At 39.1% G+C, this 27,806-nt stretch overlaps 1 protein-coding gene across 1 annotated transcript in view; it reads right to left on the bottom strand.

The window, feature by feature from the left end:
* Window positions 1-403: 403 nt before the first annotated feature.
* The window catches only part of tcea1 (transcription elongation factor A (SII), 1), a 48,547-nt gene continuing 21,144 nt past the window's right edge, over window positions 404-27,806 (bottom strand). Inside the window, exons 3-10 of the mRNA XM_073042307.1 lie at window positions 27,022-27,127; window positions 26,350-26,437; window positions 24,246-24,391; window positions 19,766-19,822; window positions 16,985-17,139; window positions 5,884-6,030; window positions 4,296-4,367; window positions 404-698 (exon numbers count right to left, since the gene is read on the bottom strand). Coding sequence (XP_072898408.1) covers window positions 690-698; window positions 4,296-4,367; window positions 5,884-6,030; window positions 16,985-17,139; window positions 19,766-19,822; window positions 24,246-24,391; window positions 26,350-26,437; window positions 27,022-27,127 — 780 coding nt within the window. The 3' untranslated portion in view covers window positions 404-689. The remainder of the gene's footprint in view (window positions 699-4,295; window positions 4,368-5,883; window positions 6,031-16,984; window positions 17,140-19,765; window positions 19,823-24,245; window positions 24,392-26,349; window positions 26,438-27,021; window positions 27,128-27,806) is intronic.

The following is a 27,806-nucleotide window of genomic DNA, read 5'->3' as shown; positions in this document are numbered from 1 at the left end:
TTTGTAAACAAATGCATGTTCCCCCAATAGTCCAGACAATAAAAAGACCTGTAAATAATTCTCTTTTCTTTCATTAATATGGAGGCCAAATCATGGAATTTCCCAGTATAAAGAGTCCATTACTTCCTCAAAGTACCACTTATGACAGCACTACTCAGTTCCTATGTCTAAATAAAAACAAAACTCCAAATGTCAGACAACTATAACATGATTTTTTCATCTGTTGGTATTCCATCCTCCCACCAACCCAGAAGACATTAATAGAAGTAATATTACGAGCAGATGGTTTACTTGTGAAAAGGTTTATGTTTTTATTTGCAATCATTTCACAGAATGCTTATGAAGCAAGGTAATGAGCAACTGCCATAAAATATGTTTCAAAAGAAAAGAAACAACACTTAAGGACTTTTAAAACTTTAATGTCAAACTACATATAAAAAGAAATCTTACATACACTTAGATGCTGCCTGGTTGTATAAATGAAAAGTTTTTTGTTTCAGTGAACTATTTTGCAAGGAAAATACAATAGAATGGTGTTAAGGAAACTAGATTTATACAAAAATGACATGGGGATGTATTGTTCTACAAATATTCTTGAAGTTCTACTTCTCATTTGTACAACTAATTAGAAACTGAAAAATCATTAACTGTTGGTCCAAGGAATTCTCTTCTGCTGCTTCTTCAGGATCTCAACAGAACTGTGAAAAGCAAAATAAAAATTAATCTGCTATACCATATCACAAACAAGAATCAAGTTAGCCAGCCATAGCCACAATACTGCAGTCACTAAATTCAGAAATAACAACAGAAAATGCTAGTAATACTAATAGGCCAATTACCTCTCATCAGAACAAGGAAGTGTCAGAAATGAGCAAGTTAGGAAAAGTGATAAATGATTAATAATTTGGTGCTTGATCAACTAAGTACTTCCAGCATTTTGTGCTTTAACCAATCATATTAACTATACCAATATTTGAATACTGAGATAACAGTGTCTGAATAATAAAACAAACTAATACACCAAACTTTGCAAGGAATATCTAGCCAAACTAGAAATTCAAATTTATATAATAAGTTATGTACATTTATCCCTGATTCTACAGAATACTCCTCCCAGACTAATACTTCACGTTTAACACAGCACAGAAAAAGGCTCCTTGGACAATCAAGTCCCTGCCAACAGTCAACCACTCACTTACACTAATCCTACATTAATCCCATTCTTTGTTTCCCCACACTTCCATCAACTACCCTAGATACTGCCACTCACTTATATACTAGAAACAATCTACAACAGCCAATTAACCCTTTAATCCACATGTTTTAAGGATATACGAAGGGTGACTGATATGTTTGTGGCCTAAGGTAGAAGGAGTCAGCTTTAGAAAACCTAGCACATTTATTTTCCAACATAGTCCCCTCCTACATTTATACACTTAGTCCAGCGGTCATGGAGCATACGGATCTTGGACTTCCAGAAAGTGTCCACAGATGAGTGATTGATAAGTTTGTGGCCTAAAGTAGAAGGAGATGAGTTATACAGCTCTCGTTACATGCACATGCAGGTCAACACTTGACGTGATTATGCAGAAAGTTTCAAGTTAATAACGCATCTCCTTCTACCTTAGGTCACGAACTTATCAATCACCCCGATGAGTTATTAACTTCAAACTTTCTGCATAATCACTCAAGAGTTGAACTGCATGTGAAGAGAGCTGTATAACTCATCTCCTCTACTGTAGGCCACAAACTTATCAATCACCCCTGCTGTGGACACTTCCTGGAGGTCCAAGATCCGTATGCTTTACGACTGCTGGGCTAAGTGTGTAAATGCAGGAGGGGACTATGTTGAAAAATAAATGTGCTAGGTTTTCTAAAATTGACTCCTACCTTAGGCCACGACCATATCAATCACCCGTCGTATAAGCAAGCTGGAGCACCTAAATAAAATCACAGTCTGAGGGAGAGTATGTAAACTCCACACAGATCTCCAGCACTGAATCAGTGGTTCTACTTGCTGCACCACTGTCCTATCTGGTATACGAAGACCACACGGTGTGAGAATTGTTGGGGAGTGGGGAAGTCAATTGGTCCGCTCTTGGGAAACCCAAAAAGGCTAAATTTCTGTTCCAGCCCAAAACACTGACTATACTCTTTTCCATAGATGGTGCCTGGCCTGATGAGTTCCTCTAGAATTGTGTATGTGTTGCTTGGATTGCCAGCATCTGCAGATTTTCTCTTGTTTCTTTCAGATATGTCTAATTTAGTGGCAGATGCAGATTTTTATTTTTGTTTTATAGTTCTCAAATATAGTAGGTCACATGGAAGCTCACAAACTATCTGGTAGCTCAAGGGAGACGGGGAGGTATATGGAAAAACTGATTGTGGGTCAGATATCTGAACAGCAGAAAAAACAGAAAAATATGGGGAAGCAGTGGAGGGAGTTATTGGGTGAGTGGAGGAGCATGATAACAATTTGGAAAGACAAGGTGAAGGGGAGATGAGAAAGAACAGTTAGGAAGCACTTTGCCTTTGAATCTTTATGTCTCAAAGATCCTTAACACAGAAGATTCAAATTGACTGAAGGTACCCTATTGAGGAAGAACTGCATTCTCCAAGGTGCTGTCTCTTGGATGTCATAAACCCATATGCCATTTCAAGTTGTCATAAGATCAGCAGAGAAGGGTATAATGAAAACGAAGAATATTGAAAGAATTAATGTTCTTAAAGTATCCTTGGGTTGAGAGGGAAAATAAATTGGAAATCATTGAATGAAATCAAATATGTGATGGGCGAAATGGCCTAAATCTGCTCCTATGTTTACATCTTAAAGTCTAAGCCCTGGAGAAACTAATGGGGTTAAAAGCAGACAATTTGCCTGTATTTTGAAAGTCCATGCTCTAGCTTCTAAATGAGGTGGTTGCAGTGACTGCATATGTCCTGGTAGTAAACTTTCAGATATTATTGGAAAGCAGCAAATATATTTCTGGTATTCAGGAAAGAAAAAAATAGAATACTAGAGACAAATAGTTTCACATTGGTTGACAATAAAAGGGCAAGCATCTGCCATCAGATTTCTGAACTAACATTGAATCCATGTACAATACCTCACCATTTTCCCCTCTTTTTGCACTATTTACTTAATTTACAGTTTTAAAAATGATTGCACTGTACTGCTGCCACAAAGCAACAAAATTTCATTACATATCCCAGTGATATTAAACCTGATTCTTTCTGATTCTGGAAGTGATATAAAGAAAATCTTATAAAGAAAAGATATAAACAAAGTGTGCCAACAAATGTCTCAATCAACATTTCTGAAATGAATTGTCATACTGCTGTTTACAAGAACTTTTTTGACTGCATTTTGAAGTACTTCTGTAAATTTGGTGAAAGACCCAGACCAAAGAACTAATTCATTATCTTCCTGGATTAGAGAGGGAGCTTTGGAAAGGCCAGGATGACACAATAGAATTCCATGTGGGAAACTGGTTGCCTGCATATTTGTTATAATTGAAACTGGGTTTATTCAGGATGAAGAGAGTTTGGGTTTAAGATTCTTAACATTTTAAACTTCCTAGCTAAACATATTGGTTTAACATCCTAATTTCTGGTTCATAAATTCTGTAATTACAAACTTAATGCAGCTATACTTATTCCCAAATTACAAAAGCACTTTTCATGATGCATCTAATAGCCTGTAGAATACACTCAATGGCCAGTTTATTAGGTACAGGTATGTTACCCAGCAGACTTCTGCTGCTGTACCCAAACACTTCAAGGTTCCATGTGCTATGTGTTTTCAGACGTTCCTGCACTCAACTGTTAGGTGTTTTTTTTTGAGCTACTGTCGCTTTCCTATCAGCTTGAACCAGTCCAGCCACTCTCCTCTGACCTCTCTCATTAACAAGGCATTTTTGTCTACAGAACTGCCGCTCTCTAGATGTTTTTTTCTGTGTTTCACACCATTCTCTGTAAAGTCTAGAGACAGTTGTGTGTGAAAATCCTAGAAGATTGGCAGTTTCTCAGATACTCTGGCACCAACAGAAATAAAACCATCAAAGTCACTTAGATTACAGTTTTCCCCACTTTATTGTATGGTCTGAACAATTACAGAACCTTTTGAATATGTCTGCATACCTGCCACGATTGGATGAACAGATATTTGCATTAATGAGCATTTGCACAGGTGTAAGTTAATAAAGTGCCCACTGAGTGTATATACAACTTATATTTTACATTCAAGTTACTCAGCTATTGTTCAAATTTACATACTTCAAACTCAATCTTCTTACCTTCCATCTATTTCCACAATTATTGCATACGACAAATGTAGTCATTGGTTCATCAGCACTGCGAGTCTGAACCTAAGAGAACATGTTAAAGTTGCATTAGCTATTTCCTCTACAGAACATTAACCAGGAAATTGATAGGTAACAGAAATTCAGAAAATATATAAAAACTAATTTTAAAAGCTACTACATGGAAATTGGGAGCAATGAAAACAGAAATAGAGACTAGAGATAATAGTTGTTTGCTGGTGACAACTGCATAGTCACTGCTAACTAAAACTGGATTACAGTCCAAATTGTTATTTTTCTTGTCATTTAAACTTCATTAAGATTGCTTATATTTTTGTAATAATCACATATTTGTAATTATTCAGTAGATTATTTTAATAATCTGCAGTGGAGTTGGTTGGGTACTTCTGTAGCTTCTTTAAGCCTGTAAGCCTGGGATGTCATATAGCATAAATCAAAGGTGTCCTTGTTACCTCATAGGCTGTCCCTTATTTATCCAGCTTGAAAACTTTTCGGTATAAAGACTGCCCATGAGGCAAGTTTTTTTTTCCTTTTTCTTTTCTGCCCAATTACAGTAGAGCAGGTTGGTTACAGTTATTCATCTGTGTTACTGTTATTCTTTTGTTATGAACATCTAATAAAATAGTTGTAACCACCAAGATTTGCATCTCATTCTTGACTTCCAAAGAACATTCTGGAAAATATTATCTCCAGATCCAACACTGCTAACCAGATAGTTACAGTCAGTGGGGACAGAGGCATGCCTTTGAAATTCTAATTAGTTTAAATACATAAGTATGTTTCTAACATGTATGCAGCAAGCAACGTGGAATTCAGTTTCACCAGAGGGTTTTGATGAGTGGGGAAATTCAGCGCAGTGAAGGGAGAAGCGCTGTTTTGCTACTTTATTTCTGCTTTACGAATTATGCAATAAGCACAGGCAAGGCAGAACATCTCAAACCTGTGAAATGTACTTCTAGTGACATTTTGTCCTATGTTCTGGGCAACTACAGCCAAAGGTACATATGAGGCTGTCACCTGGAAGGGGGTCGACAAGCCTTCAAATTATTTTCCATCAATCACCTATCCATTTTTGGAGAGCTATGAGAATGGACAGGATTGTTTTATCACAAGCAGATACAAGTGAGATGGGGTGAGATACAGATGAGAAGGGTTTGGAGGGATATAGCCCAGGTGCAGGTCAGTGGGACTAGGCAGAAAAATGGTTCAGCACAGCCAAGAAGGGCCAAAAGGCCTGTTTCTGTGCTGTAATGTTCTATGGTTCTATGGTAAGCTCCTTTGTGCCATAGTGACTATTATTTTATAAATGAACCTTCAAGAAAACACAGTAAACATCTGAACTTTCTAAGATTCAATTTGTAAATTGGGTATTTAAATATCACATAATTACATCATGTAAAATAATGATAAAATTCTGCAAGTTAACGTCAATTAAAAACTTTGTAGGGTATCTGGAGAGTTGTGGGATATAGAAAACAGTTCACAAACCTGTGAGGCTAACTCTTTTTAAAAAATTTCCCTTTCCATTAGCAACATGCAATTCTTATCCACAACCCCTTACCTGGGTATAGGTGCAATTCTTCTTCTTGCACTTGCCACACTTGAATAAGTCAGTTTCAGTACCACCAGTCTTAGCCATTTGATGTTCTCGAATGGCTTCTTTGGTTAAAGCCTTGCGCATTTCTTTAAGTTCATCACTTGCCATTTCCTGGAATGATTTATATCAAAGCAATGAGTTATTAAGAAGGCAAACGGAATGTTGGCCTTCATTGCTAGAGGGATTGAATTCAAGAGCAGGGAGGACATACTGCTAATATACAGGGTACTGGTGAGGCCGCACCTGGAGTACTGTGTGCATTTCTGGTCTCCATACTTGAGGGAGGATATACTGGCTTTGGAGGCAGTGCAGAGGAGGTTCACCAGGTTGATTCCAGAGATGAAGGGGTTAACCTATGAGGAGAGATTGAGTCACCTGGGTCTATATTCTCTGGAATTCAGAAGAATGAGAGGGGATCTTATAGAAAGATAGAAAATTTTGAAAGGGATAGATAAGATATAAGTATGAAAGTTGTTTCCATTGGTAGGTGAGACTAGAACTAGTTTCAATGTCCAGGGGAGAAGATTTAGGACAGAGATGATGAGAAACTGTTTTTCCAGAGAGTGGTGAATCTGTGGAATTCTCTGCCCAGGGAAGTGGTTGAGGCTTTGTCACTAAATATACTTAAGAAACAGTTGGATAGGTTTTTACATAGTAAGGGAATTAAGGGTTATGGGGAAAAGGCAGGTAGATGGAGCTGAGTTTACGGACAGGTCAGCCATGATCTTATTGAATGGTGGGGCAGGCTTGATGGGCCAGATGGCCTACTCCTGCTCCTATTTCTTATGTTCTTATGTAAAGCAATCAAATCAGAAAAGGATCTCCAAAAGAGATGGCAATTCAGCAGATGAACTACTCAAAAGATCACTATTGATCAAAAAATTATCTACAAATTAAATACAAATCAGACTGAAAGCAGACAGACAAATTAGGATTTGGATAGCACTTGCCACTTCAGGACATCGTCAAATGCTTACAGCCAATAAAAATACCTCAACTGGATTTACTGTTGCAAACTATAGCCAAATACAGCAGCTAATTTAAATAGAATGAGAATCAGACTCATTATCACTGACTTATGTGAAATTTGTTATTTTGTTGCAACAGTTCAGTGCAAAGACACAAAATTACCAATAAACATTGCAAGGTGGCGCCAATAAAAGGAGACTCTGTGTGAAGCTCTGATGGGAATCATCAAATATTCATGCTTGGGACTACTACAGCTGAAATCCACAGACACAGTGATCAATACTTCAGTGTGCAACATCGTTTTAAGATGAATAAAAATTCTCTTGATATTCAAATCTAGTGATATGGGCAGATGCCAGACTGTAGTCTCAGACTGCGAGTGCAGTTCCCCTTTAAGAAAACAGAAGCAGGGAAGGTGTGCTGCACTACAGGTACAACTGACACAAAGAGGCTTTAGACCCCCCTCCCCAACTCCCGACTATTCTGTTGCCACATGTACTGTCTCGGGAAAAAGACTGCTGTATAAAAGGGACATCAGAGACTGCTGTGTACTCTGTTTCATGGAAATATTGCTCAGCCCTGCCATTTTGGACACAGCTCTGCAGCCTGATGGCTTCACCATTCTCCTCAAATACAGGAGAGCTCAGTCTTTTAAAGGGAGAGGAGGTGTAGTATGCTTTATGATTAACTCATCATGGTGCTCAGACATGGCAGTTCTGTCTCAGTAATGCTTACCCAACCCGGAACATCAAGCAGTCAAACGTTGTTCTTTTTATCTGCCAAAGCAGTGTTCCCCAACATCCTGGTAGTGGTGCACATTCCACATCAGGCAGGCACTGGAGGAGCTGCACAGTGTAATCAGCAGGCACAAAACAGCCTTCCCTATCATTGCCAAAATCAACTCCTGCCTAAGCAAGGACTTGGACCTAGTGCAATTTGCCTACTACCACAATAGGTCTTCAGCAGATGAAATCTCTCCTGCTCTCCACTCGGCCTTGGATAGCAATACTTCTATCAGGCTACTGTTTCTTTCTGACAGCTCAGTATGCAACACAGTTAACAAACTTCAAAACCTGGGCCTCTACCTGCCTCTGCAACAAGATCCTTGACTTCCCTACCAGGAGACCACAGTCACTGCAGTTTGGAAATAACAACAGCTCCTTCTCACTGACAATCAACCACTGAAGGCAGCATGGTTAGCTACAGATCTACTCTCTCAACACCCACAACTGTATTGCTAGGCACAGCTCAAACACCATCTATAAATTTGCCAATGATACTATTGTTGGCAGAATTTCAGATGGAATGATGAGGCGTACAGCAGCAAGATAGATCAAAAAGGCTGGTTGAGTGGTGTCACTCAAGTCAGTAAGGCCAATGTTCAAAGTACATTTTATTAACAAAGTACGTATATTCTGTACAACTTTGAGATTTATCTCCTTACAAGAAGCCACGAAATAATGAACCCCAATTGAAGCCATTAAAAACAAAAGCAGACCATCCAAACACCCAGTGTGCAGAGAGAGAAAAACAAATAGTGCAAACAATAAAAGCAAGTAAACAGCATTCAGAACTGAAGCTCACAATGCCAGACATCGCAGCAGCTGACCTATCCTGGACCCAATATATTAATGAATTACAAAGATGACATGACAGCAGCTATACCTTATAAAAGAGTTTGAGGAGACTTGTTATGTCACCAAAGACTCTCACCAATATCTGCACTGTGGAAAACATTCTAACTGGTTGCATCACCCTCTAATTTTTGCTCAGCCATTAGAGAGAAGAATTTCTCTGTAACCTAACTGCAATCTTAAAGTCTTTATTAGAGCATTTCTTAACCTTCTATTCCAAGAAGAATTGTGCTAACTCTTCCAAATTTTGTTCATGATGGAAGTCATCTTCTCATTGCGATAACGTACCAGTAAACTCTCCTGTGCACTATTGATTATAAACCCAAGTAAGTTTTATATCCTTTTTAAAGGAAACTATCACATCAGTTTTGTGATTTTAAAATTTTGTGATTAAAAACATCATAATCTTTCTTCTTTCAAAGTTAGATTATTTTGAATTAGATCCTTTCAAAATGATGCCATTTTGTATTAGATCACCAAAAGTGGATTCATTTTACTTTTCTGTATTGACTTCCATTTGTCATGCTTTTGTTCATTTCACCATTCTAAATCATCATGTTTTCACCATCATTATAAGTTTCTAGCAGCTGACTCCAGGCAGTTTAGCTTGATGCTTAGGCTTATTGAGAAATTAAGGAGGCATGGGATCCAAGGACACATTGCTTTGTGCATCCAGAACTGGCTTTCCCACAGAAGGCAAGAGAGGTTGTAGACGGGACACATTCTGCACGGAGGTCAGTCACCAGTGGTGTGCCTCAGGGAACTGTTCTGGGACCCCCTACTCATCGTGATTTTTATAAATGACCTGGATGAGGAAGTGAAGGATTGGGGTAATAGATTTGCTGGTGACACAAAGGTTGGGGGTGTTATGGATAGTGTGGAGGGCTGTCAGAGCTTACAGCGGGACAGTGTTAGGATGCAAAACTGGGCTGAGAAGTGGCAGGTGGAGTTCAACCCAGATAAGTGTGAGGTGGTTCATTTTGATAAGTCAAATATGATGGCAGAATATAATATTAATGGTAACACTTTTGGCAATGTGAAGGATCAGAGGAATCTGGGATCCGAGTCCATAGGACACTCAAAGCTGCTGTGCAGGTTGACGCTGTGATTAAGAAGGCATGCGGTGCATTGGTCTTCATCAAGCGTGGGATTGAGTTTAGCAGCCAAGAGGCAATGTTGCAGTTATACAGTAGCCTGGTCAGACCCCCGTTGGAGTACTTAGTTCTGGTCACCTCACTACAGGAAGGATGTGGAAACCATAGAAAGGGTGCAGAGGATGTTGCCTGGATTGGGGAGCATGCTTTACAAGAATAGGTTGAGTAAACTCAGCCTTTTCTCCTTGGAGCGACAGAGAATGAGAGGTGAACTGACAGAGGTGTATAAGATGATAAGAGGCATTGATTGTGTGGATAGTCAGAGGCTTTTTCCCAGGGCTGAAATGGCTAGCACGAGAGGGCACAATTTTAAGGTGCTTGGAAGTAGGTACAGAGGAGATGTCAGCGATGTTTTTTCACACAGAGAGTGTTGAGTGCGTGGAATGGGCTGCCAGCGACGGTGGTGGAGGCAGATATATTAGGGCCTTTTTAAGAGACTCTTGGACAGGTACATGGACCTCAGAAAAACAGACGGCTATGGGTAACCCTAGGTAATTTCTAAGGTAAGGACATGTTCGGCACAGCTTTGTGGGCCGAAGGGCTGTAGGTTTTTCTATGTTTCTATCTACCAAACCACGAAATTCCATTTGCCATCATCTTTTGCTTTGTGTCATGAGTAAAGTTTTTATCTAACCAACTATATTCCATGAATTCATGGATTTCTATCTTCTTAACAAGCTGGATATGTTGCATCTTGGTAACTGTTTTTGTGAGCCCTACAAAAAAATATATACTGGTAAAATACGACCATAAGATATAGGAACAGAATTAGGCCATTCAGCCCAATGAATACCTGATCTTCTATTAGGGAATGAAACAAGGCAGGTAACAAGTTTGTGTAGGGGAACATTTTTCATCTAGTAATCATGATGCCATTAGTTTCAAGATAATTATGGAAAAGGAGAGGTCTGGTCCTCGGGTTAAGATTTTAAACAGGGAACGGCCAATTTTTGATGGTATCAGAAAGGATCTGGCAAGTGTGGATGGGAACAGGTTATGTTCTGGCAAAGGTGTACTTGTTAAGTGTGACTCCAGTATAGTCTTGGAACACAGACTGTTCCATGTAGCCAATAAAAAGGCAGGCATAGCTGGCACCCATGCAAGTACCCACAGTTTCACCTTTTGTTTGAAGGAAGTGGGAAGGGCCAAAGGAGAAATTAAGAGTGAGGACAAGTTCCGCAAGGCGGAGGAGAGTGGTGGTGGAGGGGAACTGGTTGGTTCTGGTGTCCAACCTGGTGTGGGAATGGAGGTTTCAGGGACAGGATATCCATAGTGAAAATAAGATGATGGCGGCCAGGGAACTGAAATTATTGAAAAGATCCGGAGAGTGTGAAGTGTCACGGATGTTGGTAGAAAGGGACTGAACTGGGGAGGGGAATAAATAAATTAGGCCTCACCAACATCTTATACAATTTCAACATAGCATCCCAACTCTTGTACTCAATACACTGATTTATGAAGGCCGTTATGTCAAAAGCTTTCTTTGTTCTACCACACTCCTCAGTGTTCTACCACACACCGTGTAAAGCTTACCCAGGTTGGTCCTCCCAAAGTGTAGCTGTAACTCACACTTGTCTGCATAAGTACCGTCTGCCACTTTTACTGCCATTTTTCTAGCTAGTCCACGTCCCACTGCAAGCTTGATAGTCTTCCTCACTGTCCACTACATCCCTAATCTTGGTATCATCCTCAAATTTGCTGATCCACTTCACCACGTTATTATCTAGATCATTGTATGGATGACAAACAGCAATGGACCCAGCATTGATCCTTGTGACACCCCACTAATCACAAGCCTTCAGTCAAAGAGGCAACCATCTACTACTACCTCTCTGGCTTCTCCCATAAAGCCAATGTCTAATCCAATTTACTACCTCATCTTAAATGCCAAGCGACTGAACCTCCGTGACCAACCTCTCATGTGAGACCTTGTCAAAGGCCTTCTTAAAGTCCATGAGAAAACATCCATTGCCTTCTTTCACCAACTTTCTTGGTAGCTTCCTTGAAAAAAAGATTAATTAGTCATGACCTACCATGCACAAAGCCAAGTTGACTATCCCGAATCAGTCACTGTCTATCCAAATACTTATATATTTGGTCCCTTAGAATACCATTCAATGACCTTCCCATTACTAATATCAGGCTCACTGGCCTGTAATTTTCTGGCTTATTTTTACAGGCTTTCTTAAGCAACAGAACAACATTAGCTATCCCCCAATCCTCAGGCACCTTACCCATGGCTAAAGATGTTTTAAATATCTCTGCTAAAACTTTGCAATTTCTCAACTAGCCTCCCACAGGATCCAAGGGAACACTTTGTTAAGTCCTGGGGATTTATGCAACCTATTTTTCTCAAGACAGCAAACAATTCCTCCTCTGTAATCTGTACAGAGTCCACAACCTTGCTGCTGCTTTGCTTCACTTTTATAGATTCCATGTCCACGAACTCTTACAGGAACCTGGACTATACCTCTTCCCACCCTGTTACTTGTAGAATCCTACCACCCTACCAATGTCCACATGCAGCAGGACATAATCCTCTGGAACATTTCCCTTCGCCAATGGGATCCCACCACCAAGCACATCTTTCCCTCACCTCAATTTTCTGCTTTCTGCAGATATTGTCCATTCGTCCTTCCCCACTGATCTCCCTCCTGGCACTTATCCTTGCAAGCAGAACAAGTGCTACACCTCTTCCCTCACTACCAGTCAGGGCTCCAAAACGCCCTTCGAGGTGAGCCAACACTTCACCTGTGAGTCTGTTGGGGTCTGGTGCTCCCAGTGTGGCTTCCTGTATACTGGTGAGACCCGATGTAGATTGGGAGACTGCTTTGCCGAGCACCTACGCTCCATCCGCCAGAAGAAGTGGGATCTTCCAGTGGCCACCCATTTTAATTCCACTTCTCATTCCCATTCCGATGTCAATCCATGGCCTCCTCTACTGTCACGATAAGGCCACACTTAGGTTAGAGGAACAACAGCTTATATTCCGTCTGGGTAGCCTCCAACCTGATGACATGAACATAGATTTCTCAAACTTCCGGTAATGGCCCACCCCCTCCACCTCTCCTTCACCATTCCCCATCCCCTTTCCCCTCTCTCACCTTATCTCCTTGCCTGCACTTCGCCTGCCTCTGGTGCTCCTCCCTCCTTTTCTTTCTTCCATGGCCTTCAGTTCCCTTCTATCAGACTACCTCTTCTCCAGCCCTGTATCTCTTTCACCGATTGACTTCCCAGCTCTTCATTCCTCCCTCTTCCGCTTTCACCTATCACCTTGTTTTATTCTCCCCTCCCCCACCTTTTAAATTTACACCTCATCTTTTTTTCTTCTGTCCTGACGAAGGGTCTCAGCTCGAAATGTCGACTGTACTTCTTTCCATAGATGCTGCCTGGCCTACTGAGTTCCTCCAGCATTTTGTGTGTGTTGCTTGGAGTACTGTGTGCAGTTTTGGTCACTACCTACAGGAAAGATGTAAATAAGGTTGAAAGAGTACAGAGAAAATTTACAAGGATATTGCCGGGACTTGAGGGAAAGGATGAATAAGTTAGAACTTTTATTTCCTAGAATGTAGAAGACTGAGGGGAGATTTGGTAGAGGTATACAAAATTATAAGGAATATATATAGAGTATATACAAGCAGGCATTTTCTATTGAGATTGGGTGAGGCTACAACTAGAGGTAATCGTTTTAAGGGTGAAAGATGAACTGCTTAAGCGGAACAGGAGGTCACGTAGGTGTTGAGAGTGTGGAACGAGCTGCCAGCTCAAGTGCTGCACGCAGGTTCGATCTTAACATTTGGAAAATTGGATAAGTACATGGATGGGAGGGGTATGATCTGGGTGTAGTTCAATGGGACTAGGCAAATTAATGGTTTGGCATAGACTAAGTGGTCCGACAGGTCTATTTCTGTGCTGTAGAGTTCTACGATTCTATGATACTATGAATCCCCTTAACTTTTGACACCCTTGCTAATCAAGAAGCTATTAACATCCACTATCAATATACCCAAAGACTAAGCCTCCAGAGCTGTTTGTGGCAATTCCAAAGACTCACTACCCTCTAATTAAAGAAATTCTTTCTCATCTGTTTTAAATGGCTTTCTGTTCTGAGGATGTTCCCTCTGATGCTAGGCTCTCCCACTGTTTGAAACATCCTCTCCATGTCCACTCTATCTAGGCTTTTCAATATTCAATGGGCTTCAATGAGATCCTTCCTCATAAGCAATGCCATAAAATGCCTCAGCATTAAGTCTTTGTTTTTATATTCTATGTCCTCTTGAAATGAATACCAACCTTGTACTTGCCTCCCTTACTACCAACACAAGTAAAAATTTGAACCATGGCAGTGGCCATAAAGGGACACAAGAACAGTACATTGTGCCAAGTTAAATTCGAAGCTAAATTAGAAATACTGGTACAACAAGGTAAGAATCATGATTATATGGTATTCTCCACTGTAACAGGTGAGGAAATATTTACACAGTCAAAGGCAGGAGAACTACAAGTTCTTGTACTCATGAGAATGTATTTATTGGAGAATGTATCAGGACAAACTGATTGCTCTGAAGTGAAAAGCATTTACTATTTAGATATTTTTGTGAAATGTTAGTGTAGGAATAAAAATTTAACAAAGCTTTTAGGAAAAAAAACAGCTGCAGAACAAACAGCAGTTTGGTATCACAGTGAGGGAGTGATGCAACTTAGAACATTGAAACATTGAAAATTAAATCTTGCTTTGGCTGAGGTACTTTGGGGCCCTTGCTACTTATAATCCATCATAAACAGCAATCTTCCTTCTTGCCAGCACTAGAATAGGTAGATTTAATTTTTATTCATTTCTGTATTGATAATTGTAACTTTAAAATTGTGTATTAACTCTGGTTGAATCTAATCAATTCTTTTTAACCATATTGGTCCATGGTCGAATTACTTTTGATTTTCACAGTACATTAAATCTCACCTGTATCTTGAATAATTCATTGTTAGTTAAATCTCCAATCCTCCCGCATTCCCTCTGATCTAATAATGATTAATCCATGCTCCTTTCCAAAATGCAATCAATCGTAATTAAGTGATTTATCAACTCCAATCCCTTTAATAAAGCACAGGGAAAAATATGCAGCTTTTCAAAGTTTTAAAAATGAAAGGGAAAATGTGGATAATCTCCTGGTAGTAGAGCTCTAGACAAGTGAAAGCTAATCTCAACCCCTTGTTTAAGAGTGCAAACCTCTGTCTTTCTAATGGCGATTTGAGTGCTTTTAAAAGGTACCAGGATTTGTCTGAACTATGAAATTTAAAGTAATTTTACTCAATAGGTTCAATTTCTATAGGTTTAAAGACAGAATTCTTCTCTTGTAAATAGTTGCCACTTCTATCATTACACATTCTTGGAGGTTTGATCATTTAAAATTTGACCAAATGCCATTTAGTCATATATTGCTCATGTGATGTTTAATTACATGATCATGCCTGCTTGCAAACTACAGCATGCTGTTCAGTTGTCCAGTTAAGGTTAAAAGATTGTTACTATTCCTACATATACAGAGGATTCTGGTTAATTGGGACACATTGAAACCAGTATACTTTGGCCCAATTAAGCAGGTGTCCCAATTGGCTTCATGAAAATAGTTAAAAAGGTATAAAGAAAGACAAACTACCATTTACCTAAGTAACAAATTATGTATTTAAAAGAAATACAGAATGAATTAGAACACTACTACAGTACTAGAAAACTGTAATAGTTCTTAATAGTTATCAATTGAGGAATTCATCCAGTGTATCCTGCCTTGCCCTTTTGATTGACTGTAAATTAACAAAATCAGCAAAGACACCTAGTGCAGCTAATGAACTGCCTTCATACAATGCTTTTAATGATTGCATCCTCCAAATCTTCATTTTCATTGTAACATTCACAATGATTGTTAATATCTGCAAATTCTTTGTAGTTCATAACTTGTTGAAGTAGTGAAATTGTTTCATTTTCACTCCTGGCCATTCTGGCACCTCCAAACCTGAATGCTTGAAACCACAGTGCACAAGACAGTTCTGAATTATCTTACTGCTTATTTCTTGCCACCTAGCAGTGACAAAAATCACTGTTTTTTGAACACAAAGACTCGCATCTGACACTATTTAAAAAACAGTTTGCTTGAAGCATGGTGCAGTGTCTAACAGCCACATAAGTACACACAACTGACACTAGATAGAAACTGTACGACAATAATCTCCTGTCCCAATTAAGCAGCATAGTGTTCCAAATAAACAAAGGGAATCCTAGCTATTTTCTCGATTAGTTTTGGTTCTTTAAGAGTTCTCCCAAATAAGCGACTACGCTGATTAACCAATGACCCATTCGACCAGAATCCACTGTATTTATAGGATAAACAAAGAAACTATGACTATTACAGGTAGTGGGGAAGTTAATGGAAACCATCTCTGGGTAAGGTAGAGGCTAATCAAGGGCAGCAGGGATTTGTCTGACTAACTTCAGAGAATTATTCAATATAACGAAAAGAATAATTAAGGTGAAGGACTAGACATTGGGTGATGAAATTTCAGAAAGAAGACAACAAAACATCACATAAAATGGACATTCATAAATTAAGAATACATAATTCACTGCATCAGCTTACATTTACAGTATTAAAGCTCCAGTAAAACATTTGACTATCTGCTTTACAGTGAAGTGGAATTATTTATAAAGCAGTCAGATTTCTACATTGGTCACAATGAGAAAGAGTAATACCATGACTCAACTAAATCTTTAAAGTTTTTGTATAATTATTACTTTTTAAAACAATACACAACAAGTAATAAAATAAAAATCTGTATCAAACTTAGCTTCAGTGACAAAGAGCCACCAACAGTACCCATCATCTCCCAGAGAAAAATTATACAATAGTTGTCAAATGCTAAAATGGACAACCCGCCAAGATTTCTCCCTTTTCCTCCCCCCTTTCACCATCCCACCAGCAACTATCCATATTCCTCAACTATTTGCCACTATCTCCCTCCTCCAGTAACTCTTTCAAGATTCGAGTAGTTCCCATTTGATTTCTACTAGCTCTGATACTAACAACCTCACTGGGAATAAATATGTATCCAAGTAAATGAATTACCCCAACAACAACAAATAAAACGCTGGTACAAATGGAGTAGTTTGTATTCAGCAACTATACACACAGTGTCTTTAAGTCATCAACAAGACACCAATAACCTTTGGGTTGTGAACCCATTGACTGAGTGAAAAGTTCAATATTGTTCTGGTTGATAATTAAAGTTGAAATTAAATGAATAATGTTAGCTTACCTCTGCAGTCATTTTTGCCAGTCTATCTGGTGCAATATTCCCACATAGGACATTCCTCCTCAGATTGGGGTTCTTTGAATCTTTTAAATTTGCAATTCTGCTCCTCACTCTGTTTTTATATTTCATATCTGTGTTTTTAAATTCTTGATACACACGTTAGAAACTGTTAAGGAAACTCAAGTTATAACTTTTGTTAAAAATAGTATTAGATTATTACTAATTGAATACCAGGAAGTTTATGCAAAAAAATCATTCTACAGCTAACCTAGATTATTGCTATTTCAATAATAAGAAAACAAATATTGTAAAAATTTAACAGGAGTCATAGAACACACTTACAGGCCCCACCAACCTCAATGTCCACTTAGCCAGGTCCAATTTCCTACTGTTGGTCTCTCTCTTCTATGTATTTATACAAGTGCTTCTTAATGATACTACTGTACCTGCCTCAACTAATTCCTCAGGCAGCTCCTTCCATTTACTCACAGTATCAGAATCAGGTTTACTATCACTGGCATTTGTCATGAAATTTGATTTGCAGCAACAGGACATTGAAAAAACTTCTAAGTTACAATAGGAAATATATACAAAACACTAAATTAGTATAAGAAAGCAAAAAAAAGGTAGTGTTAATGGGTTCACTGTTCATTCAGAAATCTGACAGCAGAGGGGAAGAAGCTGTTCCTGAAACGTTGAGTGTGTGTTGTCCTGTACCTCTTCCTTGATGGTAGCAATAAGAGGGCATGTCCTCTGTGATGGGTGTCCTTAACGATGAATGCAGCCCTTTTGAGACTTTTGAGAACTTTCTGCAGCTATTTCCAATCCTGTGCAATGGGCCTCTCCATACCAGACGGTGATGTAACCAGTTAGAGTGCTCTCCATGGTACAGAAATCTGTGAGTCTTTGGTGACATACCAAGTCTTCTCAAATTTCTAATGAAATGTAGCTGCTTTTGCGCCTTCTTTGTCATTGCATCAATATGTTAAGATGTTGACACCCAGGGACTTGAAATTGATCACACTTTCCCCTGCAGATCCCTCGATGATGACTGGTGTGTGTTCCCTTGACTTCTTACTGAAATCCACAATTTCTTGGTCCTATTGACAATGAACGCAAGGTTATTGTTGCGACACCACTCAAAACAGATAATCTATCTCACTCTTGTACCCCTCTTCATCACTATCTGAAATTCTGCCAACAATAGTTCTGTCATCAGCAAATTTATAGATGACACTTGAGCTGTGCCTGGCCACAGTTGTGCGTGGAGAGTAGGGCAGTGGGCTAAGTACGCATCCTCGAGGTTCACTAGTGTTGTCAGCGAAGAGATGTTTTTTCCGATGATCTTCACTGAATGTGGTCTCCTGGTGAGGAAGTCAAGGATCCAGTTGCAGAGGCGGGTATAGAGGCTCAGGTTTTGGAGCTTGTTAATTAGAACTGAGGGTATGATTGTATTGAATGCTGAGTTGTACTCAATAAACAGCAGCCTGACATAAGTATTACTATTGTCCATGTGATCCAAGGCCAAGTGGAGAGCAGTGAGATTTCATTTGCTGTGGACCTATTGTGGTAATGGGCAAATGGCAGCAGGTCCAGGTCCTTGCATAGTCAGGTAGTGATTCCAGCCATGACCAACCTCTCAAAGCACTTCATCACAGTAGATATGAATAGCACTAGATGATAGTCATTAAGGCAGCTCACCCTGCTCTTCTTGAACACTGGTATGACTGTTGCCCTTTTAAAGCAGCACCCCCGCATGAAAAAGTTGTCCCTCAATCTCTTCTGAAACTTTCCCGTCTCACTATAAATCTATGTCTCCTAGTTTTTGACTCCCCTACCTTGGGAAAAACTGTTACTGTCCATCTTACCTAGGTCTCTTATAATTTTAAACATGTCTCTAAGCTTTCCCTTCATTTTCCTATATTCCAATGAATAAAGACCTACCCTGGTCAACGTCTCCCTATAACCCAGGCCCTTTAATCCTGGCAACAGCCTCACAAATATTTTCTGCAGTTTTTCATATAATGAACTTCAAAAGTACCTTGTAACAAACCCAAGTGACTTTTCATATCTATATACTTTTGATACTTTTTTTAAAATAAGGGGCAATATATATTTAATAGTATAAAGGGAAACTTGAGTTTGAGATGGAAATGAGCATGTCCCACTTTCTAACCTAAGGTATAACCATGGGCACCAGCATGGGCCCCAGCTATGCCTGCCTTTCCACCACTAGTGATCCCAAACTTACTAACTTTATGACCTAGGATAAGGACAGCAGGTGCAGGGCATCAGAGCCTGCAGTTAACAACTCTACCCCTAGTTGGAAATATGACCATTTGGTCATCATAAAATCCTGAAATCCCATTTAATAGAAATTGCAAATCAAGTGGCTGGATTAAGTGATGCTGAGTTTCCTGAATGTTACGCGAGTTCACAAAATACTACAGATTCTGAAAATCTGAAATAAAAACAAAATGTTGTTCATCCCCTAGGCGATGCCCCAAATTCCTAATTGTCCAATTAGTTTCTGGACAGCAGAATCCAGGAGAGGAGAAATAAAAAACTGAACAGTACACCAATAGACTTTAACAAAGAGTCTCAATTTCATTTGGTCCTTTTAACAACCACAGTACTGCCTCAATTTCTCCATACCCCAACTTTCAATACATGTACTTTTTGATACTGCTTTCAAGGTTAGTTACTTAGAAATTTAATATGGTTTTTCAGCCAAATTCTGGCCACTGCGATAGTCAGGATCTCAGGTTATTTAAAGAAGGATATATTCCTCAATTTGAGCTCCAAGCTCTTCACAGTCTGAGCCAATAGCTATGTAATCACCTAAATAGAAGAAACAGAACAGAAATGAGTTACAACACCTATGCTAAATTTCTCCTAAACATACAACCCCTTCCATACACACAAACACACCAAGCACCCCTCAAAACAAAGAAGAAATCCTCTCCCACACCCTCCAATCTCTCCCTGACCCCCCTCACACAAACACAGCAATAATCAGACCAGCCAACCTCCCTCCTCAACACATGTGCACACACTTATGCAAAGTGAAGACACTATTTCTTTCGGTAAATTGCTGTGACAGTAGTTGATCCTTCTGTCTGAGATAACATGTTGGCATCAATTTCAACATTTAGCATCAGTGCAGAGATTACATCAGATAAATACCATAATCTAATTTCAGAGGATTGTAATAAACAAAATGGATTTAATTTTACAGCAAACTGTCTGAATCCTTTAATTATCCTTACTGCATAGTAATCATCACCAAATACAATGTCCTCTCTTGTATATAACAGTATAGTCATTGAATACCAAATATAGCCTGCTAGAACACTTTCATCTAAACTGCACAACCGGAACACAAAAATCCAACCACCATTCCAATTATGGCTAATCAAAAAGTCAATGGATACAAATGACATGGGAAGATCTTCTCAAAGTCTCCAGACTAACCAATTAAATGGACTGGACCTATACTCACCAGACTTTAGAAGAATGAGAAGTAATTTTATTGAATTTTTGCAAGCTGTTACATGGCAGATGCAAGGATGATGTCATGCCTGACTAAAAACATCTCATACCGGAGTGAAGGCTCAGTCATTGCGTATACCAAAATAAACACCAGTAGATTTTTGGATATTAAAGCAATCAAAGAACATGGGAGTCAGTACAAGAAAGATGCCAGGGTGTGGCCCTGGTACACAGCCCTAGTACATGGAAGACACTGGGATCAGCCCTGCACAGCTAGTGGATGACTGATTCCAGGCCTGATGTGTCAAAGGAGAAGGAACATCAGGATTTTGTGGTGGCGGATGCTGTGGACGGGGCTCTCTGTAGTCAAATGACTGCTATCTCTTTCTCTACGGTAGGGAGGCTTGCTGCTGATTTTTGAGTCGGAGAATCTCAGAATAAGAAACAACACAGCAGACTGTAACATCATAACAGCAATTTTGAGTCTCCCCTTTTGCTGTGAAATGGGTGACATAAGCCTGTCCCTTGTGTGTGTGAGAATGAGACAGAGAGTGAGAGTGAGAGAGAGAGAGAGAGAGAGAATGTCTGTGGCATGTCAAACTGTCGGGTAAACAATAGATTTTGCTGACTGCAGATCACGATTTCTGTTTGGAGCTTTGCTATTGCATAGTGGGTGGTGGGGACTGATGCTTTTTTGCTGAAATGGATGGAGTGGGGAGGTTGATGCTTTGCTGCTGCTTGCATGGGGGGAGAGGGGGCTTTGGCATTATAATGTTTTTCCGTCATTCATTTGGGGTTCTGTTTTCTGTGGATGTCTGCGAAGACTAAGTAAGTCAGATTATATACTGTATACATTCTGATAATAAACAAAACCATTTGAAAGTAAAAGAAATAATAAAAAAATAACTGCATAGCAAAGTAGTGGCAATGGGCAAATAGTCTATTCCTGCTTTCATTTCTTTTGTTATGATTTGATTATGCTCATACCTGTTATAAATACAGAGCTTTATTTATAACAGACATGCATAATTTTGGCACAATTGAAAAACACAAAATTTCTGTGTCTTCCTCCTCATATTCCAAATACACCATGGACAGGACAGGCTTTTATAGGACAGGCTGATGCCCACACCATACTAGACAGTGTACATTTCAATCACAATACTTCAGTGCAATTGTTAGATACCTCAGAGCAATGAACAGATGGTTCAGAAATAGAAATTTCCTGGAGCTACATACAACCTAGTATCAGATAGTACACTATCTAGAGATAATAACCTAGAGATAGGGTTGTATCTCACCCCTATCTGCATCTGTTTCTCAGAAATGGATCTTTCGAGACAAATGTCCCCAAAACTAACTGCAAATTGGATAGTTAATGTTTTGCAAAGAGCTAAGCCACGCCCCAGGCTACCACTCATCAACTGGCATCCAGTATGACCTCTCCCCTAGTTGGCTTGTGCAGAGATTGCATCAGAAATCCTTCCTGGACACACACATAACAAATTCTGCTCCATCTGAACCTTTTGCTCTAAGGAGGTGCCATTCAGTATTAGGGAGGTTGAATGTCACCCAGGATAAAATGGTGTCATCTTTGCACCTTTTCAAAATCTGCATAGCAGTCTGCTCATAAGACATAGGAACAGAATTAGGCTACTGGCCCATCAAGTCTGCCCCGCCTTTTCACCATAGCTGAGTTATTATCTCTCTCAACCCTGTTCTCCTGCCTTCTCCCTTGTAATCTTTGACACCCTTACTGATCAAAAACATATCAACTTCTGCTTTAAATATATTTAAATTAATGACTTGATCTCCACAGCCCTGAATGGCAAGGACTTTCAGATTCACTGCCCTCTGGCTAAAGAAATTCCTCCTCATGTCTGTTCAAAAGAGACAACTCGGTATTCTGAGACTGAGACTCTCCACCATTGGAAACATCCTCTCCATGTCCACTCTATCTAGGCCTTTCAATATTTGAGAAGTTTCAATAAGATTCCTCCCTCATCCTTTACTGACACCTCAGGTGTCTCTGTTGCTACAGGAATTGTTTTACATTTAGTTAACTGACAGCATGTCAATTTCAAAAAATGCTGTGAAAGAATAAAGCACTATTACATCCAAAAGACAAAAAAAATTCAAAAATCACTTACTGTCAGATCAAAATTAATAAAAATTCTGTTCCATGGTTGGGGACATTAACTGGCGCTCAAGAATTTTATTTCTTATATTTTCCTTAAGACACATAAGGAATCATTAACATGATGACTCTTGAAGCAAACCTATCTGTTCTATTCCTCCATTACTCCCCCAACTATAACCCTGTAACCTGTTCTCTTTCAGATGCTCATGGGAGCAATATAGTCACCCTTTAACCCTACCAACATGTCTTTGGAAAGTGGCAGGAGAGCAGAACACTTAGGGGAAACAGAAAGTACAAGGCACACACAGAGATCTAAAGGTCAAGATCGAACCAACCCAGATCACTGCAGCTGTCTGGTAGCAGAACCTACTCTTGCTGTTTAACTTAATATGAATGACCATGGGTGGAGGGTGTTTGGTGATAGAAGACCAATGAGGTTCAAAATATTTTCCAACTTTTACCCTTTTGTCTACCTAACAACACATGAACACAAGAAAATAAGGGGAATAAGCCACTTGGCCCCTTAAGTTTGCCCTGCCATTTAATATGACCATAGTTGATGTATGTTGGTCTCAACTCTTCTTTAGTGCCAGTTCCTCATTCTTTCAAAGATTTATCTGCTGCTACCTATATATATAATGATCTCTCCTCCACCACCCTCAGGGGCAGAGAATCACAGTGTTTCATTACCTTCTGACAGATGTTCCTATATATCTAACTTTTAAACGACTGGAGCTCATTTTGTGGCCATGTCCCCTTCTTTGTGATTCTGCTGCTAGTGAAAACATCTCAATGCCTACCTTGTAGGGCCTGCTTATGATTTTAGAATAAGGTCACCCTCATTTTTCTAAACTCCAAGAAATATAAACCCAAATTGCCTTGCTTCTCTTGAGAGGACAACCCAAGAATTAGCTTGGTGCAACTCCTTTGGACTGTCCCCAATCTTTTTATTTAAGACAAATGTGGGTGCAGTATTTCAGATGTGCACACAAAGTAACAAAGCCTCTGTATTCATAAATTCCAACCCACTTGTAATAAAGCTGTTCGTGCTCTTAACTACTTGTTAGATGTGCTGCTGACATGTGATTCATTCACTAGAACACCGACTGTACATCCCGAGAAACTTCACTCATTTGTGGTGTCTTTCCATTTAGAATATAACCTGCCATCTGATTCCTCTTACCAAAATGGATGAGCTCATGCCACCCTGTCATCTGTCAAGTGTTCACCCAATCACTTGCTCTAGCTATAACCCATGCAGAAGCAACGTCCTCATCACAATATGCCTTTCCAGCCATTTATGTATCATCAGCAAAGCATTTGAATCAATGCTTCTACATTCAGCAAATCATGCTTAGGCTGGTTTCCATATCAAACACCTTTACTTAAGTGAATACAAACCTTCATTGACGTTATACACATCTCATGTGCCCTTTCCAAGAGAACCAGCTTGATTTGAAGATGGCATCTTTCTACTCCCATTAGATGAGAGCATTCAAGACCCAGAATGCTCAAGACTGCTTGCTAGGATTTTCTGGAGTGAGACGTGAATGTAGAGATGGGAATGCAGCCATTGAGCTGAAGTTTTATTTTATATTTGCTTGTTTTAAAGTTAAATGAAGTACAACTTACCATCTGTTTTCATTGCAGCAGTTAACATTTCTCTGCACTTGATCCGTACTGAGTCGGTGGTGAAGGGAGCCTGAGGATAACTTTTGAGTTGAAAAGGTGATTGAGTATAGAGTGCTTCATGGGAGTTACTAGAAATGCTTCCCGAACTAAAAAGAAAACAAAATGCAAGTGCTTAGTTTGTTTTCATAAACATCACTTCCTATATGTAAGCCATTTTTTAAAATATCATTTTCAGCACAGGTTAATTTTGATTCAATTTGAAGTACACAGTGAAAAGACATCCATCTCCATCCACTCTTTATTATGTTACGTACCTGTGACACGTGACAGTGGTACCCGTGTCACGTGACTGGGGTTGAAGTTATACTGGACATGAGGTAATGGTGGAGTGATGTCATTTTCCCGCCAGTAGAGGTCATGTGACAGGTTTTTTTTCTACAGGGTATAAAAGGAAGACCCACCCTGTCGGGTGGGGCAGTTCGTGGCTGGATTTGCCAAGATGACTTCATGTTACTGTGTGATTTAATGTGATGACGCAGTTTAGTTAAAAATGAAGTTTTGTATAATGCCTAAAGTTTAAAAGGTCAGAGCCAACGGTTTCTTTGCTGATGGAGAGTGAAGTTTGGAAGACAAATCGAGAAGAATCGATTTTCGATGGATTGACTTCGACCTTGTGTGATCCTCATTCGGAAGGATTTCGTTTACTATTCTCACGATAGTCTCCGCGGGAAAAAGCGGGAGATTGAGAATATTGTGGAAGGAAGGTCAGTCACTTTAAGCTGTTATATTTAATAAAATTCGACGTGGGAGTTCGACGCTGGGAATCGAAGGACATCGACGTGGAAGAGAATTTACATCGCTTTAAAAAGTCTCTCCTTTTAAAAGTACCGTGAGCTTTTGAACTGTCGGCATATCGTTCTTTGAACTGTTTTCATTCGGCAATTCGTTTTAGAGAACTGAGTTCTTTTCAATACCGCTTTAAAGACTGTTTGGGACTGCAACGCTATTAAGAACTGTTTGATTCAGCTGCCAGCAGCTGGTTTCAGGTCATTGTTTGGGTTTGTTTACTTTTGAAGGGGGTTTGTTATCAGTGTTTAATAAACGTGTTATTTGTTATAAAACCCCTTGCCTAACTCATCTATATTATTGTTGCCCGAATACGTAACAATTAGCCCTTGAAACGGTAATACATGTGACTCTTAAGTTTTAGTTAATATTGGTAAACATTTCAAAGATATACTTTAAAGGAAGTAGTGTCTTTATCATTATTAGATATTGAGTTCACTACTGTTTACATGCCATAGTAATGGAGTATTGCATATATGTATTGCCTTGGTTATCATCGATTGTAAGAAGAATCAAATGTATTAGTACATTAAGGTGTGTGAAGATTCTGTATTGAATAACATTCTGCAGTTTCACAAGTAAGATCTCATTAAAAACCCTGAAGAAAGCCACTGTCATCTGATCCTTCGAGAAGGTGTTTAACTTGCTGCATAGCTTTCTATGCACACATTGCAAGGGCAGGAGAGCTAGAATCTGAACAGGTTGATTTACTCTGGATCTGCAATGACTTCCACATGAAGACTTTATCCTATATGCTATACATATATAATTCCTGTATCTGATATTAATCTATTTTTATCCATAGGAATCTCATTTTGGTGTGCTTCATCCATTGATTTTGTCTGTAAGGTGTAAACCATGTTTTAATTTTTCAAATCAGTGAAGACTTGATATGAAAACACCAACAAGAGAAAATATGCAGATGCTGGAAATCCAAACAACACGTACAAAATACTGGAGGAACTCAGCAGACCAGGCAGCATCTATGGAAAAAAGTACAGTTGACACTTCAGGACTTAATATAAAAGAACTATTTTGCCAAAATAAGCACTAACTATATTAAGCACAGAGATGAGGGAGGATAGGATATGAGAGAAGGAAATGAAAGCGTGAAAGAGAAAAGGTGTTCCATTTCTATGAGGCACCAGGTCAAACAGGAGGTTTACTTAACATGCCTAAAACTTAAACAGCTGAGGATGGACGTCAAAAATCAATGAAAGCATTAATTTTCTTATTAAAATGTTTAAGAGATTCATACCTTTCCTCTTTTGCTTCTGGGCTGTTTTGTGCCAAGGAAACTGAATCCTTTTTTTTATCTTCTGAGGATTTCTCAACTGCTGGTCCATCTGCAAAATAGCACTTGAATCAAACACCATTTTAAAATAATAAATTATTTTAAGATGCAATTTACCAAAATGAACTAGGCAGTGGCTAATGTTCAGAAGGAAACTCTACCAAATCTACCCATGACAATTATGAAGATAAAGCTTGAAGGTTGCTACCTTAACCACTTAATGAAGATATTTGAGATTTAAAGAGACAGCACTTTGCAAAGTATGATGATATCATGCAAGGCTATGAAGACCTTAATTAATTTTCAAAACTTATACAACTGTAAATGAAAAGACAAAGACAGTTAGTCATTCTGTGAAAGGTTGTGCATATTCTAAAAGGATTAAGGAGCAGGCCAGTGGCAACTCATTTGTGTCTTTGTTGGATCATCGTTACTCCTGCCTCATACTTTCTATTAGAGAATTTTTAAAATAAACTTTCAACAGCACTAGAAACAAAATGATTAATCATTTGCTTCTGTTGTGTGCTTGGCAAAGAGTTCCATAACTTATCCATTTGTGTGAACAGACCATTGTCATAATACCATAAGTAATCATCGCAAGATGGAAAAATAATGGGTTTAGTTTAAGTGCAATACCTAAGAGTTTCTTCCAGGATTTAATGAGAGATTTTGCCAAAGATATGACATCTTCTTCTTTACTTTGCTTCCTGATAGCATTTACAGACATCCCAATTCTGGTAGACTGCAAAACAATAAATGCATATTACTTGCCAAATTAATTAGTTCCGATGTTTTGAACATGAAACAAATACCATGATTTACAATTAATTTCATTCTCACTGAAAAAACTTTGAACAGACTATGATCTATGAACAGGCTGAGGTAGTAGTGAAGCATTACAAAGATGGAACTAATCCAACTCTGATAAAATCACATTGAGGTTACATGGAAACCAAAGCCACAGAAGCTTGAAAATAGACAAAATGAAAGCAGAGTTAAAGGGTATGGAGCTTCATTTACAGAACTGAAAATAATTACTTTAATCTTCTTGATGCTGAACTGGAGGAATCTGAGACTAATCCAAAACTAAATGTGAGACAACTCAGGCACACAATACAAAGATCAGTGGAAGAATGTTACCAGCTCATATTCAGAGCTCGAGGCCATGCCATCAGATGGTGCTGATAAGAAGTAAAAGGGCAGCAGTGTGCAGATTTTAGAAAATGTTGTGGCTAATTGTTGAAGACAAGGACCCAACAGGCAAGACTAGTACTGGCTAGCAGCAGTCCCATTCATTTGGAAAATGGAGGATGTCATGGTTGACAAGTTATAGGAAGTATGAGGAAGAGTAGACCAATTCATAGTGAATTAGTACTTCATTTAAGACTGAGTAGGACCTTATCATTGTAGAGGAAGGGATG

The sequence above is a fragment of the Hemitrygon akajei genome, chromosome 1, assembly GCF_048418815.1.
Source record: "Hemitrygon akajei chromosome 1, sHemAka1.3, whole genome shotgun sequence".
NCBI lineage: Eukaryota > Metazoa > Chordata > Chondrichthyes > Myliobatiformes > Dasyatidae > Hemitrygon > Hemitrygon akajei.
The sequence above is the reverse complement of the archived record's forward strand: the minus strand, read 5'-3'. Positions and strand labels throughout refer to the sequence as shown.